The 27,740-nt window shown below is 51.2% G+C and overlaps 1 protein-coding gene and 1 long non-coding RNA gene across 4 annotated transcripts in view; one reads left to right on the top strand and one right to left on the bottom strand.

Annotated features, from left to right (window-relative positions):
- Nucleotides 1–73: 73 nt before the first annotated feature.
- Nucleotides 74–27,740, bottom strand: part of LOC122706346 (cell migration inducing hyaluronidase 1) — a 160,045-nt gene continuing 132,378 nt past the window's right edge. For 2 of the 3 annotated variants that reach the window (XM_043921501.1, XM_043921502.1), the window contains exons 17-29: nt 27,419–27,504; nt 26,273–26,404; nt 25,023–25,058; nt 24,787–24,942; nt 21,354–21,534; nt 19,874–20,089; nt 14,730–14,941; nt 13,346–13,531; nt 9,761–9,965; nt 9,496–9,582; nt 8,415–8,572; nt 4,302–4,402; nt 74–2,994 (exon numbers count right to left, since the gene is read on the bottom strand). In XM_043921501.1, the coding sequence (XP_043777436.1) occupies nt 2,867–2,994; nt 4,302–4,402; nt 8,415–8,572; nt 9,496–9,582; nt 9,761–9,965; nt 13,346–13,531; nt 14,730–14,941; nt 19,874–20,089; nt 21,354–21,534; nt 24,787–24,942; nt 25,023–25,058; nt 26,273–26,404; nt 27,419–27,504 (1,884 nt within the window). In that variant the 3' untranslated portion in view covers nt 74–2,866. The remainder of the gene's footprint in view (nt 2,995–4,301; nt 4,403–8,414; nt 8,573–9,495; nt 9,583–9,760; nt 9,966–13,345; nt 13,532–14,729; nt 14,942–19,873; nt 20,090–21,353; nt 21,535–24,786; nt 24,943–25,022; nt 25,059–26,272; nt 26,405–27,418; nt 27,505–27,740) is intronic. The other variant, XM_043921500.1, reaches the window with a different exon arrangement.
- LOC122706347 lies at nt 2,990–24,623 on the top strand. The gene is made up of 3 exons (XR_006344385.1): nt 2,990–3,370; nt 14,689–14,698; nt 24,611–24,623. It is a non-coding gene; the product is annotated as an uncharacterized LOC122706347 (long non-coding RNA).

Raw genomic sequence — 27,740 nt, 5'->3', positions numbered from 1 at the left:
TCCTGTCTTATTTTCCTCAGCTCTCTGGCTTAAGGTGAGACCCACTTTAATGGAAAATAAACAAGCAGTCAGGTGGATGACATCTTTTTTACGTTTACTACAGTACAGCAAGATTTTCCAAACCAGAGCCAGTGTCTGCTGCAAGCAGAAGGCCCTGGGTACACCCCTTACAAGCGGTCCAAAGGACATAACCAAATAAGACATTTAAGACGATTCTTCATTTCTCTGACAACAACTTCTCGAAGTGCATAATAGAATAAATAAATAGAAAATATATCTTTGTTCATAGTGACACCTACGAGAAACGTTTACATACAAAACACACTATACATCTAATTCCCGAAAAAGGACCAGCTAATTCGGCAACAGGAAAAAGACAAGCATTTCAGAGGAGTGTTTTGTTTTTTTTAAAAAGGCCTAAGTCATCTTGAGGCTTCCAAACAGAAAGAACAACAGGAACAATTTTCTAAGCAGTAAGAAAATTTGTGCTACCAAGAACATGCCCAGACAGGGGCTCTTGGTGAATGGTTTTGGAAGGAACATTATATGCACAGATCCTGTGCTGTTTGACAAATGTACAACTCTGAGGATTTTCAAATAGATATTTTCTTTCCATGAACTGAACCAAAGACAGTTAACATTCCTGGCCATCGGAAGTGATCGCACCCTAAGTGGTTCACAGTGTGAGACCCTTGCATTAAGAGTTTAGGAAAACTCAACAGGACTGTAGACGAGAAGAACATGAGGTCATCTGAACTCTCCTCCCCACGGCCTCTGATCTTCCTGGAAGAGGTCCCTCCAGGGACTCAGGCCTCTGAAGCTGCCGTGTCCTTAAAGGCAGAGTCCCACTGTCACCCCCTAGCAGCTGAAAGACTTGTTTAGTGGGAAAAACCTCTTTGGCGACTGGCTCACCCTGGGAGGGGGGGTGGACTTAAGGCTGAGCCTCACTGGGTGCAGCTGAACAGACGGGGACAAGAAGGGACGTAGTTTGTGGTTGGGGCAGGAGAGGGGACAGACGTGGTCATCATGAGACCCAGAGCGACCCTGGGGTCTCACGAGAGAGTATAAACCACAGACAGAGTTTTCCTTTTCCAGAGCTCTCCTGGCTCTCCAAGGTGGGCAGTTCTCCAAGAGGGCCTGGGGTGGACGGACCCCGGAGAGCCACCTAGTCAGCTCCCCAAAGATGTGTCAGGGTGGCCTGACACTGTCTGCTGGGCGCGCCTGCGGACCTGCAGACGCAGGTAGCACCAGGGCAGTTATTGCGGCAGCGGGGCTCCCCTCGGGAGGGCAGGTAAGTTTGAGCCAGGTGGAGGCTGCAGGGCCTCCAGAGCCCACAGGGGGGCGCCCTTGTGTGCACGGTGAGGGGGCCGGGGCAGAAACGGTCCTTTCTGGTCTCATCTTTTCTCCCTTCAAGGGGGCTTGTCCTTCAGGAGCGCCTGGCCCCTCTGGCCGGCAGTTGAGGCAGTGTGGTGTGGCAGTGAGTGTGGGGAGTGGGGGCTCCCATCCTGGCCCCGCTCTGGCCATGTGGTTCTTCCCCTTCTTGGGGTCTCGTCGTCCCGTCTATACAACCAAGGCTTTGGACTACGTGTCTCCTAAGGCCCTTTCTGGCTCCGAAAGCCCAGGCGCCCTGAGGTGTGAGCGCTTCTCAGGGGAGCAGATGGGCCCCCCATGGAGGAGCCCACCTTTCTCGACTTGACTCCAGCCTCTGTTGGAGTTGTGGGTGGGGCTGGCTGGCCCACACTCTGGGTGTCAGGGGCCCACCAGCCCTCCCTCTGATGCATGCTTCTCTGCTATGGGTGGGCCAGCGTGTCCAGGGCAATGGGCCAACTTAAAGTCATCCAGCTTCGGCAGGAAGGGCTCCTTCTCTGAACGCTCCAGAGGCTGCCCCATCCCTGCCACCCATGAGCCCCCTGCCCTTCATCCCTATGAGCCCAGGGCCTCTCCTGCAAGAAGCTTCCAGACCCACCCAAGCACATAAACCCTTTCTTTCCCTCCTGGGAACTGGCACGGCCCCCATTTGAGCCCTCTCAGCTTTCTCCCCCTAGCATCAGAAGGCACTTACGCTGACCGCCTGTTGGGCCAGACAGCCGAGCCCCTCACCCTGGGCCTTGCTTCTCACGCCTCCATCCTGTCCGCCCGGAGCACCCAGCATCATGGATGTCGGCTGAGAAGAATGTTCTTGCCTGCCACTGGACTCCGGGCACAACGTGAGAAGCCACAGACTTCTGGGCTCTCAGAACTAAAAGGGCCTTTAAAAGTCACCTAGTCTGACTCCCAGCCTGGGCGCCAAGTCTCCTGAGAGGCTGACCTCCTCCGGAGGCAGGCTCATCCTCCCCGAGGACAGCTGGCTCCATCTCGGTGAGCTCTGTCTACACCCGAGCTCTGAACCTGGTGGAGGTCGGGTCCCGCTTGCAGGAATGAGGATTCTTCCTGCACCTCCCACCCTAACATGGTGCTGGAGAGCATGGAGATCTGTGAGCGACCCTACCCTCCCACTCCCAGGCTGCCTCCCAGCTGGAGCAGAACTCCTGCCAAAGGGACCTTTTTTCCAGTAGAGCCCAGGGCTCCATGTGGTCCCCACAGCCCCCACCGCAGAGGCACAGGTAAGGAGACCCCCGGGATGCTGCAGGGAGGAGGTTTGCAGCATCAGCCCACAGGGCCCTGGGGCTGCAGGTGGACACTTGAGTGGGGCAGGCGGCAGCACCAGGGGGCTCGGAAGCCTCCCCCTGGCCCATCGGGGCTGACACGTGGCCTTCCCGGGCAGCTGCCAGGCCGGGGCTGTGGGAACCAGCCTCCCTGCCCCGGGCTGCCGCTCAGATTCCAGTGTCAGAGTCCACTGTGGGGGCACACGGGGTGGCGGCGGTCCTCACAGCTTCTTCTTCCTCACCACCGGGATGGGCACCACTTGGAAGATTTTGGCATGGTGGTCCTCAGTGTCCAGGGTCACCCAGGTGGGCCGGAAGCTGCCTTTGAAGCCGACGAATACCATTTTCTCTGCAAAGCAGTAAAGTCATGTAAGCAGAAACTTCACGAGAGAATGGCCATGTACCCTCTGCCTTCTGGGGTTTCCCACTGCCATTCCCTGGCCCCCACCAGGCACCCCCTCGTCCAGCCGCAATGGACTGTGTCTCCCCGGGAAGAGCTTTGTGCCATGTTACCAATGGTGCCTGGCGTTGGCCTGGACGGGGCACACAGGGTCTCACCTGAGCCTCCAGCCACCTGTGTGGAGTTCTGGCTCTGCTCTATGCAGGGGACCCCCCAAAGAAACCAGTCGCCATCAAGCTGGCCCTACAATTAGCAGCAAGAGCCTGCTCCTCTCTGAAGCCCTGTGTCCCCATCTGTCAAGTAATGGCATTCAACTACAAGATCTGTAGTTGGCCAAAAAGTTCGTTCATGTTTTCTGTTTTAAAAAAACAAAACCAGAAACAAATACGATGTTCTATAACATCATATGGAAAACCCAAATGAACATTTTGGCCAACCCAATATAGTGGACATTATTATCAGGAAGGTTGCTCGACCTCCTTTCTCAACCCTCCCCAAGGACTCTCTCATCACACAGTCTGTGATGATGGTGATGAAATGCTGACATTTTTGTCCTGGTTGGCTTCCTCCCCAAGGGGTCTGTGCCAGGCTTTATGGCAGAAGAGCTGTGTGACGTTGGACAAGTCATATATATTCTCAAATGAGAGCTTTGCCAGCTACAAAGGACTGTACAAATGCTGGCCATTGGCAGGAAAGCTGGGGCAGAGGCAGTGACTCTGGCTGATCCAGGTAGCAGGAACTGAGACAGGAGGGTCACACTGAGGCCCTTTTCTGTGGATTGTTGTTTTTCATTCACTAAGTCGTGTCCGACTCTCTGTGACCCCATGGACCGTATCTTACCAGGCTCCTCTGTCCATGGAATTTTCCAGGCAAGAATACTGGAGTGGGTTGCCATTTCCTCCTCCAGGGGATCTTCCTGACCCAGGGATGGAACTCATGTCTCCTGCATTGGCAGGTGGGTTCTTTATACTGAGCCACTGGGGAAGCCCTTTCTGCTGATACTTTTGTGGATAAAAAGGGCCACTTGCTGAGTCGCTGAGTAAGTGACTCTGTCGATTTCCTTCGGGTGTCTGATCACATGCTAGAATGGCATTGCTGCAGGGCAGGGACAGTGACCAGGTAGCCTCTTGCCCTGCATAACTGTGGACTGCTGGTTGTGTTGAAGATCTGAGGTCACACCAGGAGTGGGGGGAAGTGGTCTGGCCTCAGCAGGAGGCCCAGGCATCCAGACTCAGGGTCAGTGCAAGAACCCTTACCTTTCAGTTTGAGCCCTTTGTCTGCCCCGAGTTTTTCCAGCACTCTGGTCCACGGGCCTCTGGAGATGTATCGTCCCTTTGATGCCATGAGAACTATGGAACTGAACCAGAAAGGACAGATGACAGGACTGGACCGCAAAGTGGGGTAAGGAGTTCCCGGGCAGGAATGCTGCATGGTGGCTGGTGGGACTTGAGTCAGCAGTGCCCAGAGCCCTGCCAGGGACCAGGGAGAGCAGGATTGTGTGCCGAGCTGACCGGCTCTTTCCATGTGATGACCGACATCCTGAACACCCTCCCACACATCTGGCTGCAGTTGGTGCCGGTGATCTCTCTGAGCCTGCTCTCAGCTCACTGCTGCTCCGTGACTGTCCCCGAAGAGGACAGAGCTGGCACACACCGCCCACCATCGGGGACCAGCACCCATGCCAGAGCCCGGCACACAAATGACCTCAGTGTGCATCTCTTAACCTGAAGGTACAAGGATTGTGTAGGACCCGATGGAAATGTGGTGATGGAAGAAGCAGAGTGTTGAGTCACCCTGAGCTCAGGAGAGGGTTAACCCCTCAAGTTCATGCCCCCTCATCTCCACTCAGGCGGGACAGTGTGACTGTTCCATGCTACAAATAGGGAGATGGAGGCATGTGGTTACTAAGCACTGGGTTGAACAAAAAGAATGGAAAAACCTGAATGAATTCTCTGGCCAAGCCAATAGCTAGGATGACCTGCCGAAGGGGAGCCATGCCTGGGGGGAGGAGGAGCAGGCCTGGGGCTGCCCAGACTGAAGATCTCAACTTGCAAGAGTCCTGCTGAGGAGCTGAGATCTCTAGTCCCCTGGCCTGGGTGCGAGCAGGCCAACGTGCTGGAGAACGGCCATCGTGGGGGTCCATGCAGCCTGCTGGGCCGGACAGCAGGAAATGTACACCTCCCCCAGGAACAGAAACAGGGGCAGAGGCCCACTGGGGCTTCTAGTTTTCCTCTCAGAGGAGTCCTGTAACCACAGACCGCAGTCCAGACATGGAAAAACCGTATAGGACTCTGGAAGCCGTTGTTACCCCCATACGTGTCCCATAGGGAGCAAAAAGAGAGCTATCAAAATATAAAGAGCTCGTGTGTGGGAGGAGCAGAGAGGAGGGGAGCTGGGCCCCCCCGGCTCCTCTGGATCACAGAGGGGCTGGGGAGGAGGGGGGCAGTGAGTTGCCAACACCCTTGACTCTGGATTCTGGATTCGGGCTCTGTTCCCAGGAGACTGTCCCGTCACTCCCATTCAGAAACGAAGCTAACACCCCTTTGGCTCAGCTAAGCCTGCTTGCTGGGCTGGACTCAAATGAAGAGCATGCCCTCTGGGAGTGGGGTGGGAGACGGACGGAGCTACTCATGTGCCCTGGCCTCCTGGCAGCACCGGAAGCAGCCTGCAGTCTTCAGGGGCCCCTCTCTGCCTGGCCTGAGCTTCTCATGCCCACTGAGCCCCCACACCTGTCAACACGAGGTTCCCAAGGGGTGCTGACAGAGGCAGCCCCCGGAAGCCATCCTGGAAGGTTCTGGTGGGAGCAGTTGCCTCCTCCTTTCCCTGGGGCCCTGGGGCTGGGGCAGCCCCGTGGATGGGGTGGGAAAGTGGGGCCACCTGGCTGGGACCTGTGGGGACAGTGGGGAAGGACCTGCCTTCCGTTACTCCTTCAAGCCCTGCCTCTCTCCCTGAGGTCTAGGGGGTACCCGGTTCTTGCCTGGGTACCCAGTGCCAACCCAGGGCATGCTTCATAGCAGGTACTTGGTGAGGGCTGTCCCCAGCAAGGGGCACTGGCGCTGCAGCGCGGGCTGAGAGGAGCTTCTTAAACACAGGTGTCCTCTCCCTATTTGTAGCATGGAACAGTCACACTGTCCCGCCTGAGTGGAGATGAGGGGGCATGAACTTGAGGGGTTAACCCTCTCCTGAGCTCAGGGTGACTCAACACTCTGCTTCTTCCATCACCACATTTCCATCGGGTCCTACACAATCCTTGTACCTTCAGGTTAAGAGATGCACACTGAGGTCATTTGTGTGCCGGGCCCTGGCATGGGTGCTGGTCCCCGGCATGGGTGCTGGTCCCCGATGGTGGGCGGTGTGTGCCAGCTCTGTCCTCTTCGGGGACAGTCATGGAGTGATGGGGAGGCCCCATGCCTCTCACCCCTGGTTTTCAACAGAGCAGCTCTGCATTTCAGCTTCTTACTTTTTTTTTTTTTTAATTAGCTTGGGCTCAGTAGTTGCAACGCACTGGAGCTTATTTGCTTGGCAGCACCTCAGTTCCTGATCAGGGATCAAAGCCTCATCTTCTGCATTGCAAGGCAGATTCTTAAACATTCGGACCACCAGGGAAGTTCCTGAATTTCCGTTTCTTATTCTGCGCTTCTGCATCTTATTTCATTTCCAGGAAAAGTCCTCTGGCCCCAAAAGGCACGAAAACTAAAAATCTCTAGATGATCCTCTTTTCCCCCAAATCGGCTAATCTCCTGCTTCAGTATGAATCTGCACATGAAAACATGGTGCTGAAGAAGCTCATGACCAAAGGTGGTCAAGCACCACCCCTGTCTTTGGAATCTCACACAGCGTCCAATTCAAGTCAGGCCCTCATATAGCATCTGGGAAGCACATTTGTTTTCATTAGTAAATATTTTCCAAGCACCTCCTGGGTGACAGGTACATGAAGCACTTAGACTGCCTGCTAGTCCAGGTTGTGGCTTTGGAGTGAATTCTCCATTATATCAGAAATGAAAGCACGAGTTGGATATGATCCCCGTACTGCTGTATTTAAAATGGATAACCAGCCAAGACCTACTGTACAGCACATGGAACTCTGCTCAAAGTTATGTGGCAGCCCAGATGGGAGGCGAGTTTGGGGGAGAGTGGATACATGTATCTGTGTGGCTCAGTCCCTTGGCTGTCCATCTGAAACAATCACAACACTTAATTGACTATTTGTTAATATAAAATAAAAGGCTTTAAAAGATAAAAATCCAGACCCTAGATGAGGAAGCAGATACATCCACTGGTCCTCTGTGGGGGCAGGGATGGGTAGAATCTTTGGATTGGATCAGAAGAGACCTCACCAAACAGGTGATGTGTGAGCTAGATTTGGAAGGTGGCAGGGAAATTACTCCTAGGAAAGGGGACAGAGGACACCTGTGTTTAAGAAGCTCAACACCACATCCCCTCAGTATGGTGGATGGATTCAAGTGGGGGAGGCTGGGCAAGAGAGTCTGTTGGGTCACAGCTGACAGTGCGGGTGGCAGACTGTTTGGAGGTGATGGAGAGGATGTCATGGGATAATGAGCAGGGGAGCCACAATGCAGGCGGAGTCAACAGGTGTGGTTACTGAGTGTGGTGATGTCAAAACGAAAGAAAGACCGGAACCAAATGTGATGCCTGGACTCTGGCGTAGCTAGTTGCTTGGAAGGGAGATGACAATTTCACCAAAAAGTGGCAAAGAGGGGTGTCTGACTTAGGGGATTAAAAAAAATGATGAGAATTCAGTTCCATAGGGGACATTTGGGTGGCAGAGTCCAAGTGACTGTTGGATAAAAATATCTGGCATTTAGGAGGGAGACGGGGGCTGGAGACGCTTGGCAGCCACCAACACTTGGATTGCAGCAAGAGTGTGGGGGAGGATGAGCTCACGCTGGGAGAGTGTGCTGGGTGGGGGCGGAGGGCCGGGGCAGGATTCCCATGTGTAGCTGGTAGACTCGGCCTGACCTACATTCATAGTGGCCCTGGGCTCCCATCTCAGAGGCACCAGGTAGGGAGGCTTCCTGGCCAGCTCCCATCATGGATGGGCAGACCACTGTTATTGTTTAGTCGCTCAGTTTTGTCTGACTGTTTGCAACCCCATGGACTGTAGCCCGCCAGGCTCATCTGTCCATGGAATTCTCCAGGCAAGGATACTGGACTGGATTGCCATTTTCTTCTCCAGGGGATCTTCCTGACCCAAGAAGTGAACCCAAGTCTCCTGCATTGCCAGGCGGATTCTTTACCAATGAGCCACCCAAGAAGCCGTGGGCAGTGCCTGGAGGCTCCCTAAGCTTCCTCAGCCTGGACTGTGATGCAGGCCCCAGGGACAGGGAGGGGGCGTCAGCCAGACTCACTTGTCGGGGATGGTCGCCACATAATTGAAGAGCTGCCAGGGGATGCCCTGCAGGATGGCGTTCCTGAAGCCAGTGTGGTTTAGCACCTGCCCGTGTCTCCCGTCAATCACCACCACCTGGATGCCGTCTTCCAAGCTGGGGTACTTCTTCCCGTCCACCTGCAGACAACAGGCAATACAGAGTGTGACGTGGAGGCGGGGGGTAGGGGGGGTGGTCTGGAAGGCATCAGAGCCCTGAGGCTTTCCTGCCCACATGGGTCCCATGTAGGCTCTGAAGGCAGAGGGTGCCAGTGCAGCTGTTCAGAGCATAAAACCCACTTCAGTCAGTTCCTGCAGCCCTGTGTAGTGGCTGGAGGATGTGTGTGTGTGTTTGTGTGCATGCTCAGTCATTCAGTCATGTCTGACTCTTCACGACTACATGGACTGTAGCCCACCAGGCTCCTCTGCCATGGGATTTCCCAGACAAGAGTGGGAATACTGGAGCGGGTTGTCATTTCCTCCTCCAGGGGATCTTCCCAACCCAGGGATCGAACCTGTGTCTCCTGCATTGGGAGGCAGGTTCTTTACCACTGAGCCACCTGGAATGGCCTCCCCCCAAAAGACACATTTACTGCAACCTTTGGGAGTGAGTATTTGGAGCAAGGGCCTTTGCAGATGGAATTAAGTTAACGATCTCAAGATGAGGTCATCCTGGATTTTGGATGGGCCCTAAATCCAAAGGCAAATGTCCTTATAAGGACAAGGAAGAGGGCAATCTGAAACTCAGTTACATGGGGCAGACAATCACATGAGGACAGGGGCGGAGGTTGGGGGACACAGCTGTGAGCTGGGATGGGGGCGTCCAGGGCTGCTGGTGGCCAGAGAAGCTGGAGAAGGCCAGGGAAGGACTCGCCCTCAGCACCTGCAGGAGGAGACCACCCTGCCAGCCCCGTGGTGCTGGGCATCCAGCTTGTGAACCTCGCGGGGACACGCTTCTGTTGTCTGCAGCCACCTGCTTGGCAGTCACTGGCGACCACAGCCCTAGGCCCTGACAGCAGGTCTCAGTGAGCAGAGATGCCCCGGGCAGGGGGACGGTGGCTTACTTGGATGTACGCCAGGTCGTTCAGCAGGTGGAAGAAGCGCTGCTTGGCACTCTCCATCTTCACCTCCAGGAAGTGGTCCTTTGTCTTCTGGAGAGAAAACAAAAACTCAGGGTGGTAGTCAGAGGTCCAGCGTCCAGCTCGGGGGCTGGTTGGCCCCCTCACTTCCCTATAACCCCTCAGCCATGGGAAAGGGTTTGAGGAGGGGAGCAGAGGTTCGGAGAGGACCCTGAGGGGCTTGGGGCTCGGCTGGCCGTCAGCCACTCACCAGCAGAGAACCGAAGAGCTTCTTGGGCATGGGCACGTCCACGATGGCCTTCTCCGTGAACTTGGGGTAGGCCGTGGCCGCGCAGTCGCTGATGCCTGCGTTCTTTGGGATCAGAGCTTTAATCTTTATCCTTTCGCAGCCCTTCACAGAACAGAAGGCAAACTTCTCTCTCTCGTTCTGAGCTTTCAGCTTCAGGAAAAGCAGCCTGCACACAGGAGCAGAGCGGGCGGTTCCCTTTGGTATCCACATCTTCCTCCTCCACCCCCCCACCCTGCTTTCTTCCTCCCTCTGGCTCCACACTCTGTGCTGGCCACAGTACTAGACCCAGTGGGCCCCAGAGAATGGAGGAGGACCCCTCACCCCCGCCACGTCCACAAGATTGTACGTGGTTGGAGAAATGAAAAAAAAATGCATTGAGGAAAAAGCTAATACTGACAATTTTCATTTTCCAAGCACCTACTCTATGCTATGCTAGGCATATGCCATCAACGGACATATTATCTCATTTAATCCTCAGACAATCTAGTCCGGCAAGCACTGTTATCATCCCCATTTCTCACATCTCAACGGCTCAGAGAAGTGAAGCAACTTGCCAGGACCACACAGCACCAAAGGGGCAGAGCTGGCATTTTATTCCCACCCTGTGCCTGGTGAGGAGAAAGCCCTCTGGCTTCCTAACCTGACTTCTCCAGTTATAACAAGCTGGTTATTGGGTGTCCTAGGCCATAGCAGAATAGAAGGTAGCCATCGACGGCAGGTGCTCAGAATGTAAGAAAGTGTAACACACTTGTCAGGCAGAAAGATCATGGAAAACAGCCTAAGAATTCAAAAAGCCTAAGAGTTTGGCTTTCTACACAGGAAACAAGCATCCTACAACCCAGTTCATCCCTGAGGCTGTCACTGAGTTAAAGCCCAGTGTGATAATCAATAGGTATAGTGATGAGCTAAGCAACCAATAAAAAGGGTAAATTAAGCAGCAGAATCTGCTCTAAGGGGAAAATCTTAAATTAAAAAAATTTTTGATCAAAAAAGGTTCAACTTGCTTAGTGGCAGTTTCCATTTGAAAAATTCACACCTCTGGAACAAAGCAATTCTCATGATTCTAAAAGAAGATGTTATGCATAGATGGTGCGATAAAGACTTCACCTTGTTTACATTTTTTAAATCATAATAGTTTCTGCTGTTGTATGAGGGATATTTAATTCCTTCTCTGGTTTTCATATCGGAGAAGGCAATGGCATCCCACTCCAGTACTCTTGCCTGGAAAATCCCATGGAGGGAGGAGCCTGGTAGGCTGTGGTCCATGGGGTCGCTAAGAATAGGACACGACTGAGCGACTTCACTTTCAATTTTCACTTTCATGCTTTGGAGAAGGAAATGGCAACCCACTCCAGTGTTCTTTCCTGGAGAATCCCAGGGACAGGGGAGCCTGATGGGCTGCCGTCTATGGGGTCACACAGAGTCAGACACAACTGAAGTGACTTAGCAGCAGTTTTCATATAGAGGGATTTTTCTAAACACTCCTGGGCCCATCCTGTCCCCTCACTGACGTCTTCCCGGAGAAAGTAGAGTGACTCATTTGACTGCTGGGTGTGGGTATATAAGTCAGCCCATGGGGTGGGATGGGGGGAGGCTCTGGTCTGCTCCCCGTGTACCCTGTTGTTGTTTAGTCACTAAGTTGTGTCCAACTCTTTGTGGCTCCAAGGACTGTAGCCCACCAGTCTCCTCTATCCATGGGATTTCCGAGGCAAGAATACTGGAGTGGGTTGCCATTTCCTTCTCCAGGTGATCTTCCTGACCCAGGGATTGAACCCAAGTCTCTTGCATTGCTAGGCAGATTCTTAACCACTCAGCCATCAGGGAAGTTTTTCCTTACTATTTACACATCACTTGGAAATTATTTCCTATGGTGTTCATTATCTTCATATATTACTGCAGGCATGAACATTACCCAGGTCCTAAACCCTAAAGACCATGCTATAATCTCCACGGGTATCAAAAAGGAATGAGTTTTATTCACAAATACCACAGTCATATGAACATGGGATGCTTTCCTTTAATATTTTGGCATAGGCATCAGAATATCAAATACAGTATGCTGACTTCTGGAAAAACAGGCTTTCCCATGGGACATCAGATGAGTCTACTGTCATCGCCAGGTTTCCCTAGGCAAGCTTTTCTCCTCCACTGGACTACGAGCTTCATAGCTGAGTTATTCGAACTCTTGTTTCATCTTATATCTTGGTGAGCTATTTTGTTTTTCAAAAATCATATGGTCAAATGAAGAGTTTTCAGGTAAGAATTAACAAAAAAAATTAGGTGCCCTTTCAAAGCTTATAGAAAAACGGCTCCAGCATTGTGTGACGGCTCATTCAGGGCTACTTATGAATCACAATGCTGGTTTCAGTGTCATTGTATGGCTGCCCTCATGAAATAAGTAGCCTAAGGCTGGCTAGAGGCACCCAGTACTGGGAAGCTCTGCTCACCAATAGCTCTGTCATCAGTGAGACAGTCCCTCTTCACCTGTTGTCCTGTTTGCCCCACCACTGGTTTAGAACTGACGTGGGGAAGGGGTGCTCTATGCTGCTTCTCCAGACCCCAACATTTTTACTTACACTTCTGATTTTCAAATATGAATTTCCCTTTAATCAAATTGATAACGCCCTATCTTTATAGATATTTCTAAGCATCCTCTGTTTCCTTACCATTGATTTCAATTCAAGAACGGAAAAAAAAGTGGAGCAATTTCCCTGATGGTCCAGTGACTAAGACTCTTGGCTCCCAGTGCAAGGGGCCTGGGTTCGATCCCTTCTGGTCAGAGAACTAGATCCCACATGCTGCAACTAAGAGTTCACATGTCTCAACTAAAGATGCCATGAGCCGCAACTAAGACCCAGAGCGGCGAAATAAATAAATAAAAATATATTTTTTTAAATTTTTTAAAAAGAATGGAAAAATGGCCATGAAACAATCCTTTACCCTTAGTCCCTGGAGAGTTGGCTAACAACAGGCTCATCGCTCTGCAGACATGTCAGCATTCTTAAGACGTCAGAGTAAAACTCTCTCTCTCTAGGGAAGGTGACCTCCTAGCTCCGTCTCCAGGAACAGAGACTCTGTCCCCATGATGTCCTTATTGAATAGGACCTAGTGCAGTTCAGCAGAAAGGGGAGGACGTGGAGGTACAAAGAGGTATGTGCTCAAAACCAGCTGTGCTGAGTTCATGCTAGATTCTCTGAACAAGTCGTTACAATTCACCCTATGCCTTCTCTGCTTATTTCTGACTCAAGGATGATATCATCGGCTCCGATTGGCATGTAAGGAGTTGAGGTCATGTGCCACATTTTCTCAGTTCTAAGATTCACTGCTTTCACATTGTTTCTCCTAAAATAGGTGGATTCCCTACAACCCATGTGTATATTAAGAGCGTGCTTATTTTCCTCCCAAAGCTTTAGAAACAATGTCTGCGGTGGATGGTACAATTCGCCTGAGCTCAGAAGTGCCTGCCAAAGGGTATTAGGTCTCCCACTGCACGGTGGGCCTGGGATTGCTGAGAAGGCTGGGGGACAGCCTGAGAGGGCTCCTCACCCCGAGTCCTCGTCCCAGTAGTAATGGCTGCGGCCAGGATGGCTCTGCTCCACTTTGTCCATCTGCGAGGTCTTCACGAAGATGCCCGTCTTGGACGTCTGCTTCAGCAGGCGATTGTGGACGTCCGAGAGGATGGAGAAGGTGGTGCCCCGGGGGTAGCAGAGCCCCACTCGGATCCAGTCACCCCTAGAACGGGAAGCACAGTCATCAGGTGACGAGTAAGGATGTCCCAGTCATGGGGCCTCTTCGATGTGCACTGGACAAAGACCCACGCATTCTCCATCGAACGGCATGCCCACTTTTCAGTGCGGAGTTTTGAAAGAACTGTTGGTCATGATTGGGTCACACAGTGTTCAAGGACAGAGGGAGAAATGATGACTGGAATGGATGATGGCAGTGGGTCAGTGAGGTGTCCCCAGGGTCTGCACTGTGTGTTCTATGTGAAACATTGGCTAGGAAAAATAAAAAGACCTTCTTTCAACAGGGCTAGGAGCTTACCTAGTGACTCAGATGGTAAAGAATCTGCCTGCAATGCAGGAGGCCTGGGTTCAATCACTGGGTCAAGAAGATTCCCTGGAGAGGGGAATGGCCACCCACTCCAGTATTCTTGCCTGGAGAATTCCATGGACAGAGGAGCCTGCTGGGCCACAGTCCAGCGGGTTGCAAAGGGTCGGACAAGACTGAGCGACTAACACTTTCACTTTTTCACTTCAGTAGGGCTGGAGTAAAAAAAACCAGGGTCTGAAAGATCTGGATTCAGCCCCTTCCTGGTTCAGCCTGATTGTGGGGCCCATCTCATCTCTCTGGGTCTTCTTTTCTGCATCTGATAAATGTCTGTCTCATGGGAATATTGTGCCAAGTTAATGATGTTCATGCACAGAAGATGCATGATATAAACAAATACATGAAGCCCTCTCCAGATGCCCTCAGCTTCACCCCTTCACCATGCAGAGTCTCATCTCTCTCTGTAAAATGGGAATGCCAGAGATTTTTGCCATATATTGAGCACTTTGTAAGGCCAGGTTCTTGGGGAAACGCCTGCCGTACACTCTCACACTCCATCCTCACTACAACTCTGCAAAGTAACACTATGTAGGCTCATCTCCTAGATGAAAAAAAGAACTGAGTCTCTGAGGGTCAGACACCCTGTGCAAGGTCATCCACGCCCGGAACAGGACCTCAGCCCGGGTCTTCTGCCTTTTAACCACTAGGTGACGTCAAGTCCTCTAGGTGCATCCTCCTGCAGGGGTGATGTGGGCTAGCCTGGGATTCTGTGAGCAGTAAGCCCAGGACTTTGAAACGAGTCCCTGTTATCACCACAGCTTTGAGTGGGGCCAGGGCAGCTGTCCCCAGGTCACCTTGCTCCTGTGAGGCCCCCACTCACTTGTTGAAGTTGATGAGCCAGATGGTGAGCTCAGAGGGAGCGGTCTGGTCCCAGTGGATGGTGTAGCCCTTCTGCAGAGTGATGACTGGCTGGTATTGCTGGTAATGCGTGCTCCTGGTCAGGGCCCCCTCCAGGTAGAGAGGGTGGTTGGGGAAGTCATTCTTGATGATCTTCATCCGCAGATTACTGGTCTTGTAGGCCTGAATGTACATCTTTTAGAGCCCAAAAAGGAAACACACAACGGGGCAATTACAAGGGGTCATCCCGGGAGCGTCTGGTTAACATCTGAGCACAGAGTACACTTTCACAAGCACTTGCTCTTCACAGAGCCCTTTTTAGAAAGCTTGAATGAGAGAAGGCCAAATAAGGGGGCATCTCTTTCTGCTGGTGAATGCAGCCCCAGCCAGTCAACCCTCTCCGTTCATCTTCAAAAAAGTGCTCTGTTGAGGGGAAACCAGTGGGAACTTGGGGAGTGTCTGCTTAATTGTCAGAGAGCAAATTGGGAGGAAAGTCAGGGGGGTCAGGAAGGAGGAGGAGGGGAGAGAGGATTTTCACACTTCTGCTGCAGAAGCAACTCCCCTGTAACCAGCTACTGTCCTGTCTGCATTTGAGAAAGAGCCTGGCCTGTGGCCAACTTCTCCCTCTCATCCTCGGTGTCTGGCTCGAGTGGCCAGTCCCTGTGGCTATCGGTACACATCGGTTGACCAATGGTGTCTCATTTCCGAGGCAAACATGCAAGCAAGACTGTTAGCTGCTGAGTCCAAGGGACAGAAAAGCCTGACTACTTGGTTTAAAGGAGTCACCCTTGGTTTAAAACACCACGTCCTGATAGAGAACAGACTTGTGGCTGCCAAAAGGGGGAGGGAGGAGGGAGAAGGATGAATTGGATGTCTAGGGTTGATAGATGCAAACTGTGATATTTAGAATGGATAAACAAGAGGGTCCCCATGTATAGCCCAGGAAACTAGATTCAATAGCCTGTGATAAACCATAATGGAAAAGAGAACCTAAAAAGAAAGTATATATGAGTATAACTGAGTCACTTTACAGCAGAGATTGGCACAACCTTGTAAATCAACTGTGCTGTTGTTTAGTCGCTAAGTTGTGTTGAACTCTTTTGTGACCCCATGGACTGTAGCCCACCAGGCTCCTCTGTCCATGGGATTTCCCAGGCAAGAATACTGGAGTACGTTGCTATTTCCTTCTCCAGGGGATCTTCCCGATCCAGGGATTGAACCCGAGTCTCCTGCACTGGCAGGAATATATATATATTTTTTTAATCACTGAGCCACCTGGTGGGTGGTAGTGGTTTAGTCATTAAGTTGTATCTGACTGTCACGACCTTATGGACTGTAGCTTACCAGGCTCCTCTGTCCATGGGATACCCCAGGCAAGAATACTGGAGTGGGTTGCCATTCCTTCTCCCCGAGCCACCTGAGAAGCCCCCCAAATCAACTATATACTTCAATTTTAAAAACCCATTAAAAAACAAACAACACCACATCCAGAACTCCCCTGGTGGCCCAGTGGCTAAGAATCTACCTTCCAATGAAGGTGATACAGGTCTGATCCCCTATTGGGGAAATAAAATCCCACATGGCAGAAAACAACTAAGCCAATGCCCCACAGCTACCCAACCTTCATGCTCTAGAGCCCGTGCTCTGCAACTAGAGAAGCCCCTGTGCACAACCAGAGAAAGACTGCATGCTGCGACAAAGATCCAGTACAACCAAGAAATAAAATGAAACACCGTGTCCTGTTTTAGGATCTGTCCCATGTCCATCAGGTGACATCCCTGTGGCTGTGGCCAAGAAGAAACATCACATCAAGATTCAGTAACGTTGTGCCTTTGGAAAGAAGGAGTTCTCTTCCTTTCTGCTTGTATCACATGTAAAATGGGAAGAGGAACTTCAACCCTGCCCTAACAGAGTGGCCATGAGTCTAAGCGTTTAAAGGTATTGCATCTTAAAGCCTGTGGTAAGCTGTAAAGTGGAGGAAGGATATTATCATTATTATTTTTTAGTGTTTACATGTTCTTTTCCCATCCTTTTATGTTTTTAATTTATTTTTAATTGGAGGATAATTGCTTTATGATATTGTGATGGTTTCTGTCATACATCAATATGGATCAGCCATAGGTATACGTATGTCCCCTCTCTTAAACCTCCCTCCCGTGTCCAGCCCACCCCTCCCCTCTAGGTTTTCACAGAGTACCGGGTTGAGCTCCCTGCATGAAACTGCAAATTCCCACTGGCTATCTCTTTTACATATGGTAGCGTATATGTTTCAGTGCTACTCTCTCAATGCATCCCACCCTCTCTGGAAAGGAGAATATTAATAGTAATTAACCAGTAGCGAATTCCGATAACCTCCAAGCTCTGTCAGCCCTTTTCCACAGAAGATGAGCAATGTATCGGGAAGAAAGTGTGGGAAGGAAGCTCAAGATCAAGGCTCCTTCCACATGGGATGTGTCGGCCCTGAATCAGGGATACTCTCACTTTCAGAGTGTGGCTGCAAGGCCTAAGGGTCTGGTCACCCTTTAATTATGTGGGTCATAACTCCCGTCCATCAGCTCCCTTCCGACCACACTTCCCTTCTGAGCTGCCCTGGACCATGACGTCACCTGCTCACTCCCGGAGCGTCAAACCCCTTGTCCTGCCCACCCACGCAGCAGCCCCTGGGCCTGGACCATTCCACTGGTCCGCCTCCCCTGCAGGGCGCTGGGGTGGGCCTGAGGAAGTCTCGCAGTGGGGAGCGGGGTGCCCCTCCAGGCTCCATTAGCCGTCTCCACTGGGTTTGTAGCATGGCCTGACACTCCTTCCACATGCCTCTGTCAGCATTTCCCAGTCTCTGTGGCACCTCTTTCCAGCCTGATCGCTCTCTGCAGACGCCGGCTCAGGCCCACTCTCTACCTCTTCAGTGCATCACCTCCCCTTCTACTGCGGAAAGAAACGCCCTGGACCTCCCTGATCCTGGCCCCTTCTTCCTCTGTGCCCTTCTCCTGCTGACGCCAGCCCCTCCTGCCTCTGCGGGCATCTGTTCCCGGCACAGCCCCGCCCCCGGGGCCCCTCGCCCCACCATGGCCCTTTCCCTAGCTCCCTGCCCTGTCTCTCCCCGGATGTCAAGCCACCTTACCACCTTTAGCACTTCTCGTTTCTTTCTTTTTTGATGTTAGTTCCCCGACCAGGGAATGAACCCGGGCCCTTGGCGGTGAGAGTGCAGAGTGTTCACCACTGGACCTCTAGGAAGTCCCCCCTTAGCTCTCTTCTAATGCCCACCCTGGGTGCTGACGTCCACAGTGGTGATAACTGCCTGCCTGTGGGGTGGTGGTGAAGACTTCCTCACTCCTACGTGTTCCTACCCCCACTGGGACCCCCAGGCTTACCACCCTCCTCATCTTACAGCTCTTTGTTTCCGTGGTGACTCGTTCCTTCTGCTCATCCAGTCCTGGTTATTCCTCTGCATAACATCAATGTAGTCACCGATATTTTCACACTACCGGCACTTTCCTTGTCTGCTGCCCATGTGGCCACTGGGCGCTGGAAATGTGGGCAGTGTGGCTGAGGCCCCAGATTTTAAATTTCACTTTAATTAATTTAAATTTCAAAAGTGGTATAAGAGAGTTTTCCCTGAAACACAGCTTTATTGTTTTGGTAGGACTAGCTTTGACTTTAACTGTAGAAAATTTGAATGCAAACTGAAGGGGCTACAAGCATAAAATATGCAGAGAATTTTGAAGACTTGGGACAGGAAAAAAAATGAATGTAAAATGCCTCATTAATCATTTTTTATGCTGATTACATGTTGAGATGATAGCATTTTGAATATATTGAGTTAAATAGAGTCTATTATTAGAATAGATTTTACTCATTTATTTTTCCTTTTTAACGTAACTCCTGGAACATTTGAGCTCATGTGCCTGAATTATATTTCTGGTGGAGAGGACTGGTGAGGCACTTACATGCTCACTAAGAGAGTTCAACTATTATCCTGATTTTACATATAAGAAAACAGAGGCTTCAGGAGTTTAGATAACTTGCCCAAGGTCACACAGTAAGTGCAGGAGCCTAACCTCTGCTTACAAAGTGTTTTCACTTGGGCTTTTTGAAAATCCTATTGGGTGGGGAGAAAAAATAAAAAAGAATAAAGAATGGCACAATTTCATTCCTCTTTATGACTGAGTATTCTTTAATTGTGTATATGTACCACGTCTTCTTTATCCATTCCTCTGTTGGTGGACACTTAGATTGCTTCCATGTCCTGACTACTGTAAATAGTGCTGCAATGAACACTGGGGTGCATGTATCTTTTTGAATTCTGGTTTTCTCCACTTATATGCCCAGGAGTGGGACTTCTGGGTCATACAGTAGTTCTATTTTTAGTTTTTTGAGGAACCTCCATACTGTTCTCTGTAGTGGCTGTACCAATTTACATTCCCACCAACAGAGCAAGAGGGTTCCCTTTTCTCCATACCCTCTTCAGCATTTATTGTTTGTAGATTTTTTGGTGATGAATTGGGAGAGTGGGATTGACATATATACACTATGTATAAAATAGATAACTATTGAGAACCTACTGTAAGCACAGGAGGCTCTATTTGATGCTCTGTAGTGACTAAAATGGGAAGAAAATCTAAAAAAGAGCGGATATGTGTATACGTACAGTGACTCACTCTGCTGTACGTCAGAAGCTAAGACGACACTGTAAAGTGACTGTACTCTGATAAAATTTTTAAACAAGATACAGAAGAAGCGTATGGGGCTTTCCTGGTGGCTCAGTGGTAAAGAATCTGCCTGCCAACGCAGGGCACACGGGTTTGATCCCTGGTCTGGGAATATCCCGGAAGAACTAAGCCTGTGAGCCACAACCACTGAAGCCTGCCCTCTGGAGCCCGTGCTCCGCAACAAGAGAAGCCACCGTAGTGAGAAGCCTGGGCACCCCAGCCAGAGAGCAGCCCCTGCTTGCCGCAACTAGAGAAGAGCTGTGTACAGCAGCAGAGACCCAGCACAGCCAAAAACAAATAAATAAATAAAATGATTTTTTCAAAAAGAAGAAGCCCATGTCTCTTTCTGGCCTGGCTCAATGCTCATCCTACGAGTAGATAGCAGTGACCCCGAGGAGGCGCACCCCGCTTCCCCACCCACCTGTGCATAGCGCCCGCTGCAGATGGCGCCTCTCCAGTCCGGAACGTTGATGCAGTCTGGGTGCCGGACCAGCCAGTTGTCATTCTTGGTGAGGTAGGAGCCGGGGTACTCGGACACGGAGCCATCCACATCATGGAACACTGACGTCTTATCCCCGTCCATGTCCAGCTGGTTGAACCAGGGCCCGGGCTCCCCGAAGAAAACTCTGGAAGTAATCTAAACAGAAACCAGGAAAGTGAGGCTGGACCAGAAGGTGGAGGGTGGGGAGTAGTGGCCATCGGCAGGCCAGGGTGAAGTTCCTGATTTCTGCTGATGCTACCAACAAGCCAAAGCAGAGAGGCTCCGGGGCAGTGCAGGAAACCACATGGCTGACCCTTCAGACGGAGCCAGAAAGACAACCAGACGTCTGCTGTGCTTCGACCCCCAGGCCCAGCATGCGGTTTTGGCCTCTACTTACTGGAGGGCTGGCTGCTGTGTGCAACCCCAGAGAATACTATGACACGTGGCTCAAAAGACTGCAGGGGGCGAGGAGGTGGGCAGAGTGTGTGTGTGACGGAGACAGAGAGGAGATGAGATTGAGGTGGTGGTGAGTGTTTGCATGAGAAAGTATTACATACATAAAACAAACACACACACACGTCAGGTGGATATGTGTGAGGCGAGGATGTGTATGTGAGTGTGTGTGGGTGAGTGTGTGTGTGAGTGTACACTGTTGTAGGAAGGCAGTCTTTCAACATGAGCCCTTGGAGAGTTCCATGACTGACCTCTTTCAGGCCTCCAGTGGCCTGAGTAAAGAAATTAAGTAACTTGAGTTTCACATCTTTTCCCTCAGCTGCCAGGAACTGGGCAGACCGGCAAAGGGCAGGAGCAGAAGGAGGAGGGGGGGAGGTCTGGGAATGCTGTAACCCAGAGAAAATGTACCCGGAGCCCTGGACCTGCCCGTCTCAGGGGTAGCCCTCCATCTTGACCACCTCACCCCTGGCTCCTAATTTGCTGCCGTCCAGGGCCAGGAGGGCCCTGTTTATGTTTCAGTCTCCAGGAGAGATTAAACAGAGCTTCTTCTGCAAAAATTCCTTCGGAAACTGCTGTTTTTTTGTGTTTTTTGTTTTTTAGATTAATTGTGCCAACTGAAGTGGCCCAGTCACCAGACTCCAGAGGTTGAACCCAAGAACCTTGGAGGAACAGAGCTTCAGAACTCTGAGGGCAGCGGAAAGTTCCTGCCAAGGCTGGGTGGGTTTTGAGCAGGCTGAGGGCAGGCGGGCATTCACCCAGACTTGACCTGTGGGGCAACCTCCGCTTGTACTTTTCCAGTTTGGCTGCAGACAGACCTGAGACATGGCCTGACCTGCTTGGAGGAGGATGTTCAACCCCTGTGGTGGTGGCAATGGCTCAGACTCCAGGCCCCCAGGGACTCGTGAATCACTGGCCGAGTCTGGGTTTGCTGGGAGCCCGCCCCGGGTCAGGGGGGAGGCCCACTCACCGGGACATCCTCAAAGGCAATATTGGTAACGTTGTTGTGGGGGCAGCTCTGCCAGGCATTGTTCAGACGAAAGGCCAGGGCGCTGGTGTGCCGGCCCTCCAGGGCTGCGAACTTGCGGAAAGTGCAGTTCTGGATGTTGATGGGGCCGTCGTAGAACTGAATGCCTCGGATGGGAAAATTCCTGTGGAGTGAAGAGAGTCAGCTGTCAGGGTGATGGCCATGTGGTGCCGCCATGGATTTTGCACCCTCCAAGGTGGATGGTAATGATGGGTAAGTCATTCCTCATTCCTACTCCACCTCCCAAAACTGCCCCTATAACATAACATGATTGATTCATTAATTCATTCACTAAGAAAGCATTTACGGGCACAGTATGCATGCATCTGCGCTCAGTTGTATCCGACTCTTTATGACCCCATGGACTATATAGGCCGCCAGGCTCCTCTGTCCATGGGATTCTCCAGGCAAGAATACTGGAGTAAGGAGCCATTCTCTTCTCCATGCGATCTTCCTGACCCAGGCATGGAACCCACATCTCCTGCATTGCCAGGCAGATTCTTTACTGATGAGCCACCAGTACACAAGAATAAATGATTGCTGGATAAATTATTAGATGGATGGATGGATGTCTAATTGTTGGCTTGAGGTTTGGGGGATGTTCTGCACAGACATTTCCCCAAATCTTTCCATCCTATCAAGAGTCATCAGATAAATATGGTGAATATTCTTGGAGAGTGCCAATATTAATATCATGTCCCTTGGGAGAGTACAGCCATTAGTCATTATCCCCTTAGTCTTAGTTGCTATAACAATTTAATTAGATTAAGACCCAGATGAGTTTCCTCTCTGTGAATAAGCCTTTTGACAGACAGTGTGCTGGGTTTGGGAAACAAGGGAGAGGGAGGGCACAGAATGGAAGGTGATAGTGAAATGGAAGAGTAATTTCAATGTGATGTTTCCAGCACCCTTAGAAGAGAGGGCAGGACCCACGGGGAGGGCAAGCCTGTGAATTGGCAGAGGACCTCAAGAAAGCCCTGGTGCCCCTCCTGGGTAGGGGAAGATGGAGTAAGAGGCAAAAGGCTTGGAGCTGGAGGTAGGAGAGGCTGTGGGAGAACTAGTGACTCAGAAATTCTGCCTCAGGTCCAGCAGGGGGACACAAGATGCCACTCTCCTTTGCCACAGACTCCTGAACAGGGTGTGGAAAACACAGGCTTATGATGGCTGAGCTGATCCATCTTGGGCCTGGCCCTGAATCTAGACTTGCTCATTCTTCAAGCCTGATTTTTATGTTTTTACTGGTATCTCTACTTCAGGGGGTCTTCCCTGGTGGCTCAGTGGTAAAAAATCCACATGCCAATGCAGGAGACATGGGTTCGAGCCCTCGGAGGGAAAGATCCCCTGGAGAAGGGAATGGCAACACACTCCAGTATTCTTGTCTGAGAAATCCCATGGAAAGAGGAGGCTGGCGGGCTACAGTCCATGGGGCTGCAAAGAGTTGGACATGACAGAGCGACTAAACAACAGCAATAACTACTTTGGGCCAGGACCCTCTCTTTCCATAAACATAAAGAAGGAAGGGCAGAAGGAAGGAAAACAAAGCAGAAAAGGGTGTCTGCCCATGGGGAGAGGCCATATTTCAGCTGTCCCCATCTCCAGAGCTGGGCTCCCCTCATCCAGACATGTTCCCCCAAGGAAGGGCCTGGTCACGCCAGTCTTGGCAACACGCCTTCAGGACACTGTCTGCCAAGGACTTCTGGAATTTCTGTATCTTTCTGTTTGTAATTGATTAATGTCATTGCCTTGAATCGTGTTCTCATGGAGCAGCTCCGTGCATTTTTCCATTTAAGGTATTTTAGGGGCAGCCCATTCTGACTAGCTCTATATTTAAACTGTGAGCTTACTCTACGCTGGGACCCCAACCCAGGCCTATACAGGAGGGATCCCCCACAATTTGGTTCGCACAGTCCTGGGCTCCTGCTCTCAAACGTAGTTGGAGGAACCTGCCCAAGTCTGACCAAGCTGTCAGGCCTCCATAAACAAACTCACCTCTGGAAGTCATCATGACATTCTGGCCCTGGGAGGCTGGGAACCCTCAGTGTGTAAACTCAAATACACAGACCCAGAGTTGCTCATAAAAATGATCTGAAGGGATTGCTACATCTCTTAGGCTAGACAGAAACAAGGGCTTCTAGATCGCTCGTGCCCAAGGAGACTGTGGGTCTGTCCTCACAATCTTTACAAAGATGCCCATCCCTCTAGGGCTGGGGGCTTAGGCCTGGGTCCCACCTGTAGGAGCAGGAAGGATAAATTCCTGAGAAAGAGTAGAAGGCTTGGGGGCGGGGCAGGAAGGGTTGATCTTAGCCCTCTGCTGCTTGTGGCTCAGCGGCTTCCTCTCTGGCTTGATTTCACGTCTGAGCAGAAACACCATCCTCACCGCTGACTCAGCCTGCAGCTTTCCGAGGAATTAAGCGAGTCCCTCTGCTCTGCTAGCTCATCACCTCTCCAAGTGACCACCGCCCCCCGCCGCCCCACCACCTGGTTATCATCCAGCGATAGAGAGCCTCTGACCCCCTCCCCAGGACAGCTGTGCTACTCTGCTGTTTAACAGACCTGATGGCTAGAAAATTCTTTCCCGCACAAAACCGATTCTGACCCTTAGGCACACATAGGGTGAGTTTCATCTTCTAAGTGCATGACAGGTTGTGTGACAGCATCTCCCGTGCTGTTCCCCCAAGTCTGGTCCCATCTTCTGCTTGAAGATCCCCATCTCTATGTGACGTGACTCTGGGCTGTATGGCCCTCTGGGTTACTCCCCTTCAAGTGCTTAGGGCTGACTATCCTCACACCTCTGTCAGGGGTGGGTGAGATGCTCCAAGTGAGTGGACTGTCCAAGGAGAAAAGAAGCCAGGGTCACCCATCCTGGACACTAAATTCCCATGACGTGGCTCAGAACCACATTATATGTTTTGACAGCTGTGCCCTGCTGTTGACTCCCTTTCAACAGTTTTTTTACTTTTCTCTCTCTCATTCTAGATTTCACCCCTCTGCTGGTTAATTGCAATTGTTTCCATGATTTCTCTGACCAGTAGAGGACAGAGGAATTCACAGTCAACAGGTAGAGATCACATACTAGCATCTTTCCTTCCCCTGCTGTCATTTAGGTTAAGCCACAAGTCCCTTGGACAGCAGGGAGATCAAATCAGTCAATCTTAAAGGAAATCAACCCTGAATATTCATTGGAAGAACTGATGCTGAAGCTCCAATACTTTGGCCACCTGACGTGATGAACTGATTCACTGGCAAACTCCAGGAGATAGGGAAGGATAAGAGAGCCTGGCGTGCTGTAGTACATGAGGTTGCAAAGAATCGGACACAACTTCATGACTGAACAACAACAGGCAGAACAAGGAAGCTGCCATGCTTGCAAACCTACTGGCCTATGGGGAGAGTCCTTCCACTGTGGTCCAAGCCACCGGGACCCCAGATCCTGTTGTCCATCATCTCTGTGCCAACGTTGCCACTCTCGCCAACAAATAAGCTGTTCTTGATCTCCTGCTTAGAGCCATCATCATAGGGGAAGGTTCCACCACTGCAGAGAGAAGGTGTCTGAGATGAGATGTCTGGAGACAGCATCCCACAGGGGTCAGGGGCAATGACCACTGCTCTTACCTGGCCAAGGTCAGGCCGATGCCATTGTCAGCAAACCTGGGGACAAGAGCAGACAGTCAGACAAGAGCATCTCAGACTTAACACACATAAAAGAGAGGAGCTATCATGCATCTAAGCCTGTTCAATGTCCCACATGAGCATTTTCAGTGAAGTCCTCACTGTAATTCCTCCTCCTCTGGATGTGTGTGTGTGTTCATATGCTCAGTTATATCCAACTCTTTGTGACTCCATGGACTGCAGCCTGCTGGCCTCCTATGTCCATGGGATTCTGCAGGCAAGAATACTTGAGTGGGTAGCCATGCCCTCCTTCAGGGGACCTTTCTGACCTAGGGATCAAATGTGCATCTCTCAAGTCTCCTGCTTTGGCAGGTGGGTTCATTACCACTAGCGCCACCAGGGAAGCCCATGTCTCCTTTAAATCAATCACAATAAAATTGGGAAATACATTTATTTCCCACGTATAGTTTCTGGTGTCCCTTTTATTTTGCCAAGCGGCATGTGGGATCTTAGTTCCCTGACCAGGGATCAAAGCCATGTCCCATGCATTGCAAGGCAGAGTCTTAACCCCTGGAACACCAGGGAAGTCCATGGTCTCTCACTTTTAACAACAAAGGCAGACCAGGAGGACATTTTCCACTTCTCCTTTAGAGAAAACCCCAACTCAGCTGCCTGTCCCTCTGGTTCTTGTCCAGTGTGGCCATAGCTGTCCACGGGGACCTTCGATCAGAGCTCGGGGTCCGTGTCTTCTTCCTCTGGGCTTGGAGTCTGATGTGCTGCTATTTCAAGTTCCAGTTCAACTGCTCACCTTGCAGGAAATACACTCAACAGAGCGTCAGTGTACCATGTCTAAGATGGACATGAGGGTTTATATCTCTGAGAAACATGGTAAGAAATAAATGCGACTAGGGATCCAGCACACAGGAGGTGCCTAGAATGTGCTGGTTTCCTTCTTCCTTCCTTCCTCCTGCTGACTGGTGATATGACTGACTTTGTGACCTAGAGCCAAGCCCAGTGACTATTTGGGGGCAATCATGACCCACAGCCACTGATATGGTGGACAGAAGCCACATGCTGCCTCTAGCAGGCTTTCTGGGTCACTGCCTGCTGCCCTTCCATGTCCCTGCCTGGCTGGGCAACCAGAAGGTCAAACATTGGTCTGTCTGGACTCTTCGGTCTTGCTCGTGTCTGTCTCCCACCCGGGGGAGGTGGGGAGGAACATGGTCTCCATCCTGTGCCCATGCCTCACTCACCTGCAGCTGTCCAACCACACGTCCCCGCCACGCAGCCAGGCCCCGTGATCTTGGTTCTTGTAGGCAGTAAAGTGTTTGATGATGGCTGGCTCCCGGGGCTTCAGTGGGTCGGCGTCCTGGTGGGGGCTGTATCTGGAACATACCGTGGGGAGGCACAGGTGACCGAATTGTTGGGGAAGGGGTCCTCTTGAACTGACTGCCCTTCTGGGTGGTGGTGAGCTTCTCTCTGCTTACGGTGCCCAGAAGACTCGGGCTAAAGAGCGATCAATCCACCCAGGCTGGGCTCTGCAATGAGCTTTCTGAGCCTGACGCCAAAGTCAGAGGTCTTATCTTCAGGCACCAGCCCCGTTCAGCCTACAGACATGTCGCTTCTCTTGTTCATCATCGCCTTGAGGACTGCTCCCCCCAACCCTGGCCCTAAGGTGGGGTCAAAGCCCTGGAGAAAGTTCAGACTGCCAGTCCTAACCCTGGCACTTGATGCAGACCAGGAAGGGGAGTCTGAGATGCCCTGCTCTCTACTCCCCAGGGAGTAACCCTGACCTTGTGCCTTTTCTGGGCTGCAACATCTTAGCCACCAAATGGAGCACTGAGCCTGGATGTTCCTGACATCCAGGCCAGCAAAAGTCTTCCACTGGGAGGATCATGTCACTGGTGTTGCCTACTCTTGACAGAGACCAAGCACCTTGGTTTGTTTAAAGGATACTGATTTTCCTAACTACCTGGAGGTTTGGACAGCATATTTTAAAAGCAGCTCCTGGCCTTGGGCTGAGCTCCAGATGTATGAATAGGTACAACCTCAATGTTTCTGCCTATTAAATTGATGGCAAAATTCCTCCCTTCTTTTCTCTTCTCTTCACCTTTTGTATCCCAGCCCTGTCAACTTATTGAAAAGCAGATATTGGATTTTGCTGATTTTTCTAGAAACCTCTTGAAATTTCTTTTTCCTTACAACTATTGAAGCCTTGACCCTGACTCAGATTTGGCCCCACTCGGTTTTCCCATAAAGTAACCCCAGCAGCGAGCTCCATGCACAGGACACAGAACATGCCAAAAGATACTTGAAGGATGAATGAATGAGTGGATGAAGGGAATAGGGCTGAGTCTAGAGGTCCCCATGGAGTGCATGGACTCCCCAAGGTTGATTACCTGGCAGAGATGATGGAGAGGAAGGGCCGCTTGTCTTTGGCAGAGGCTTGGGTGGTTTTGACCCCGTTGTCTATGATCATGCCAGCCTGGGGAGAGGGGACATTTAGGGACACATTATTGTGGACCACAGGCTGCAGGCATCTTCTCACACCCAGCCTCATGGTATACTCTTGAATGCTCTAGTAAAACCAGCTTTGCTCTCAGAATGTATTAATAGAGATAGGGGGGTCTGCAGTGAGGGAGGTGAAGAACATGGATTGTTCTGCATGGCTCAAGTCAAATCTGGAATAAGGTGTTGTCTCTGAGGTATAGATGAGGATGC

The sequence above is a fragment of the Cervus elaphus genome, chromosome 13 (genome assembly GCF_910594005.1).
Source record: "Cervus elaphus chromosome 13, mCerEla1.1, whole genome shotgun sequence".
In the NCBI taxonomy this organism is placed as follows: Eukaryota; Metazoa; Chordata; class Mammalia; order Artiodactyla; family Cervidae; genus Cervus; species Cervus elaphus.
The sequence above is the reverse complement of the archived record's forward strand: the minus strand, read 5'-3'. Positions and strand labels throughout refer to the sequence as shown.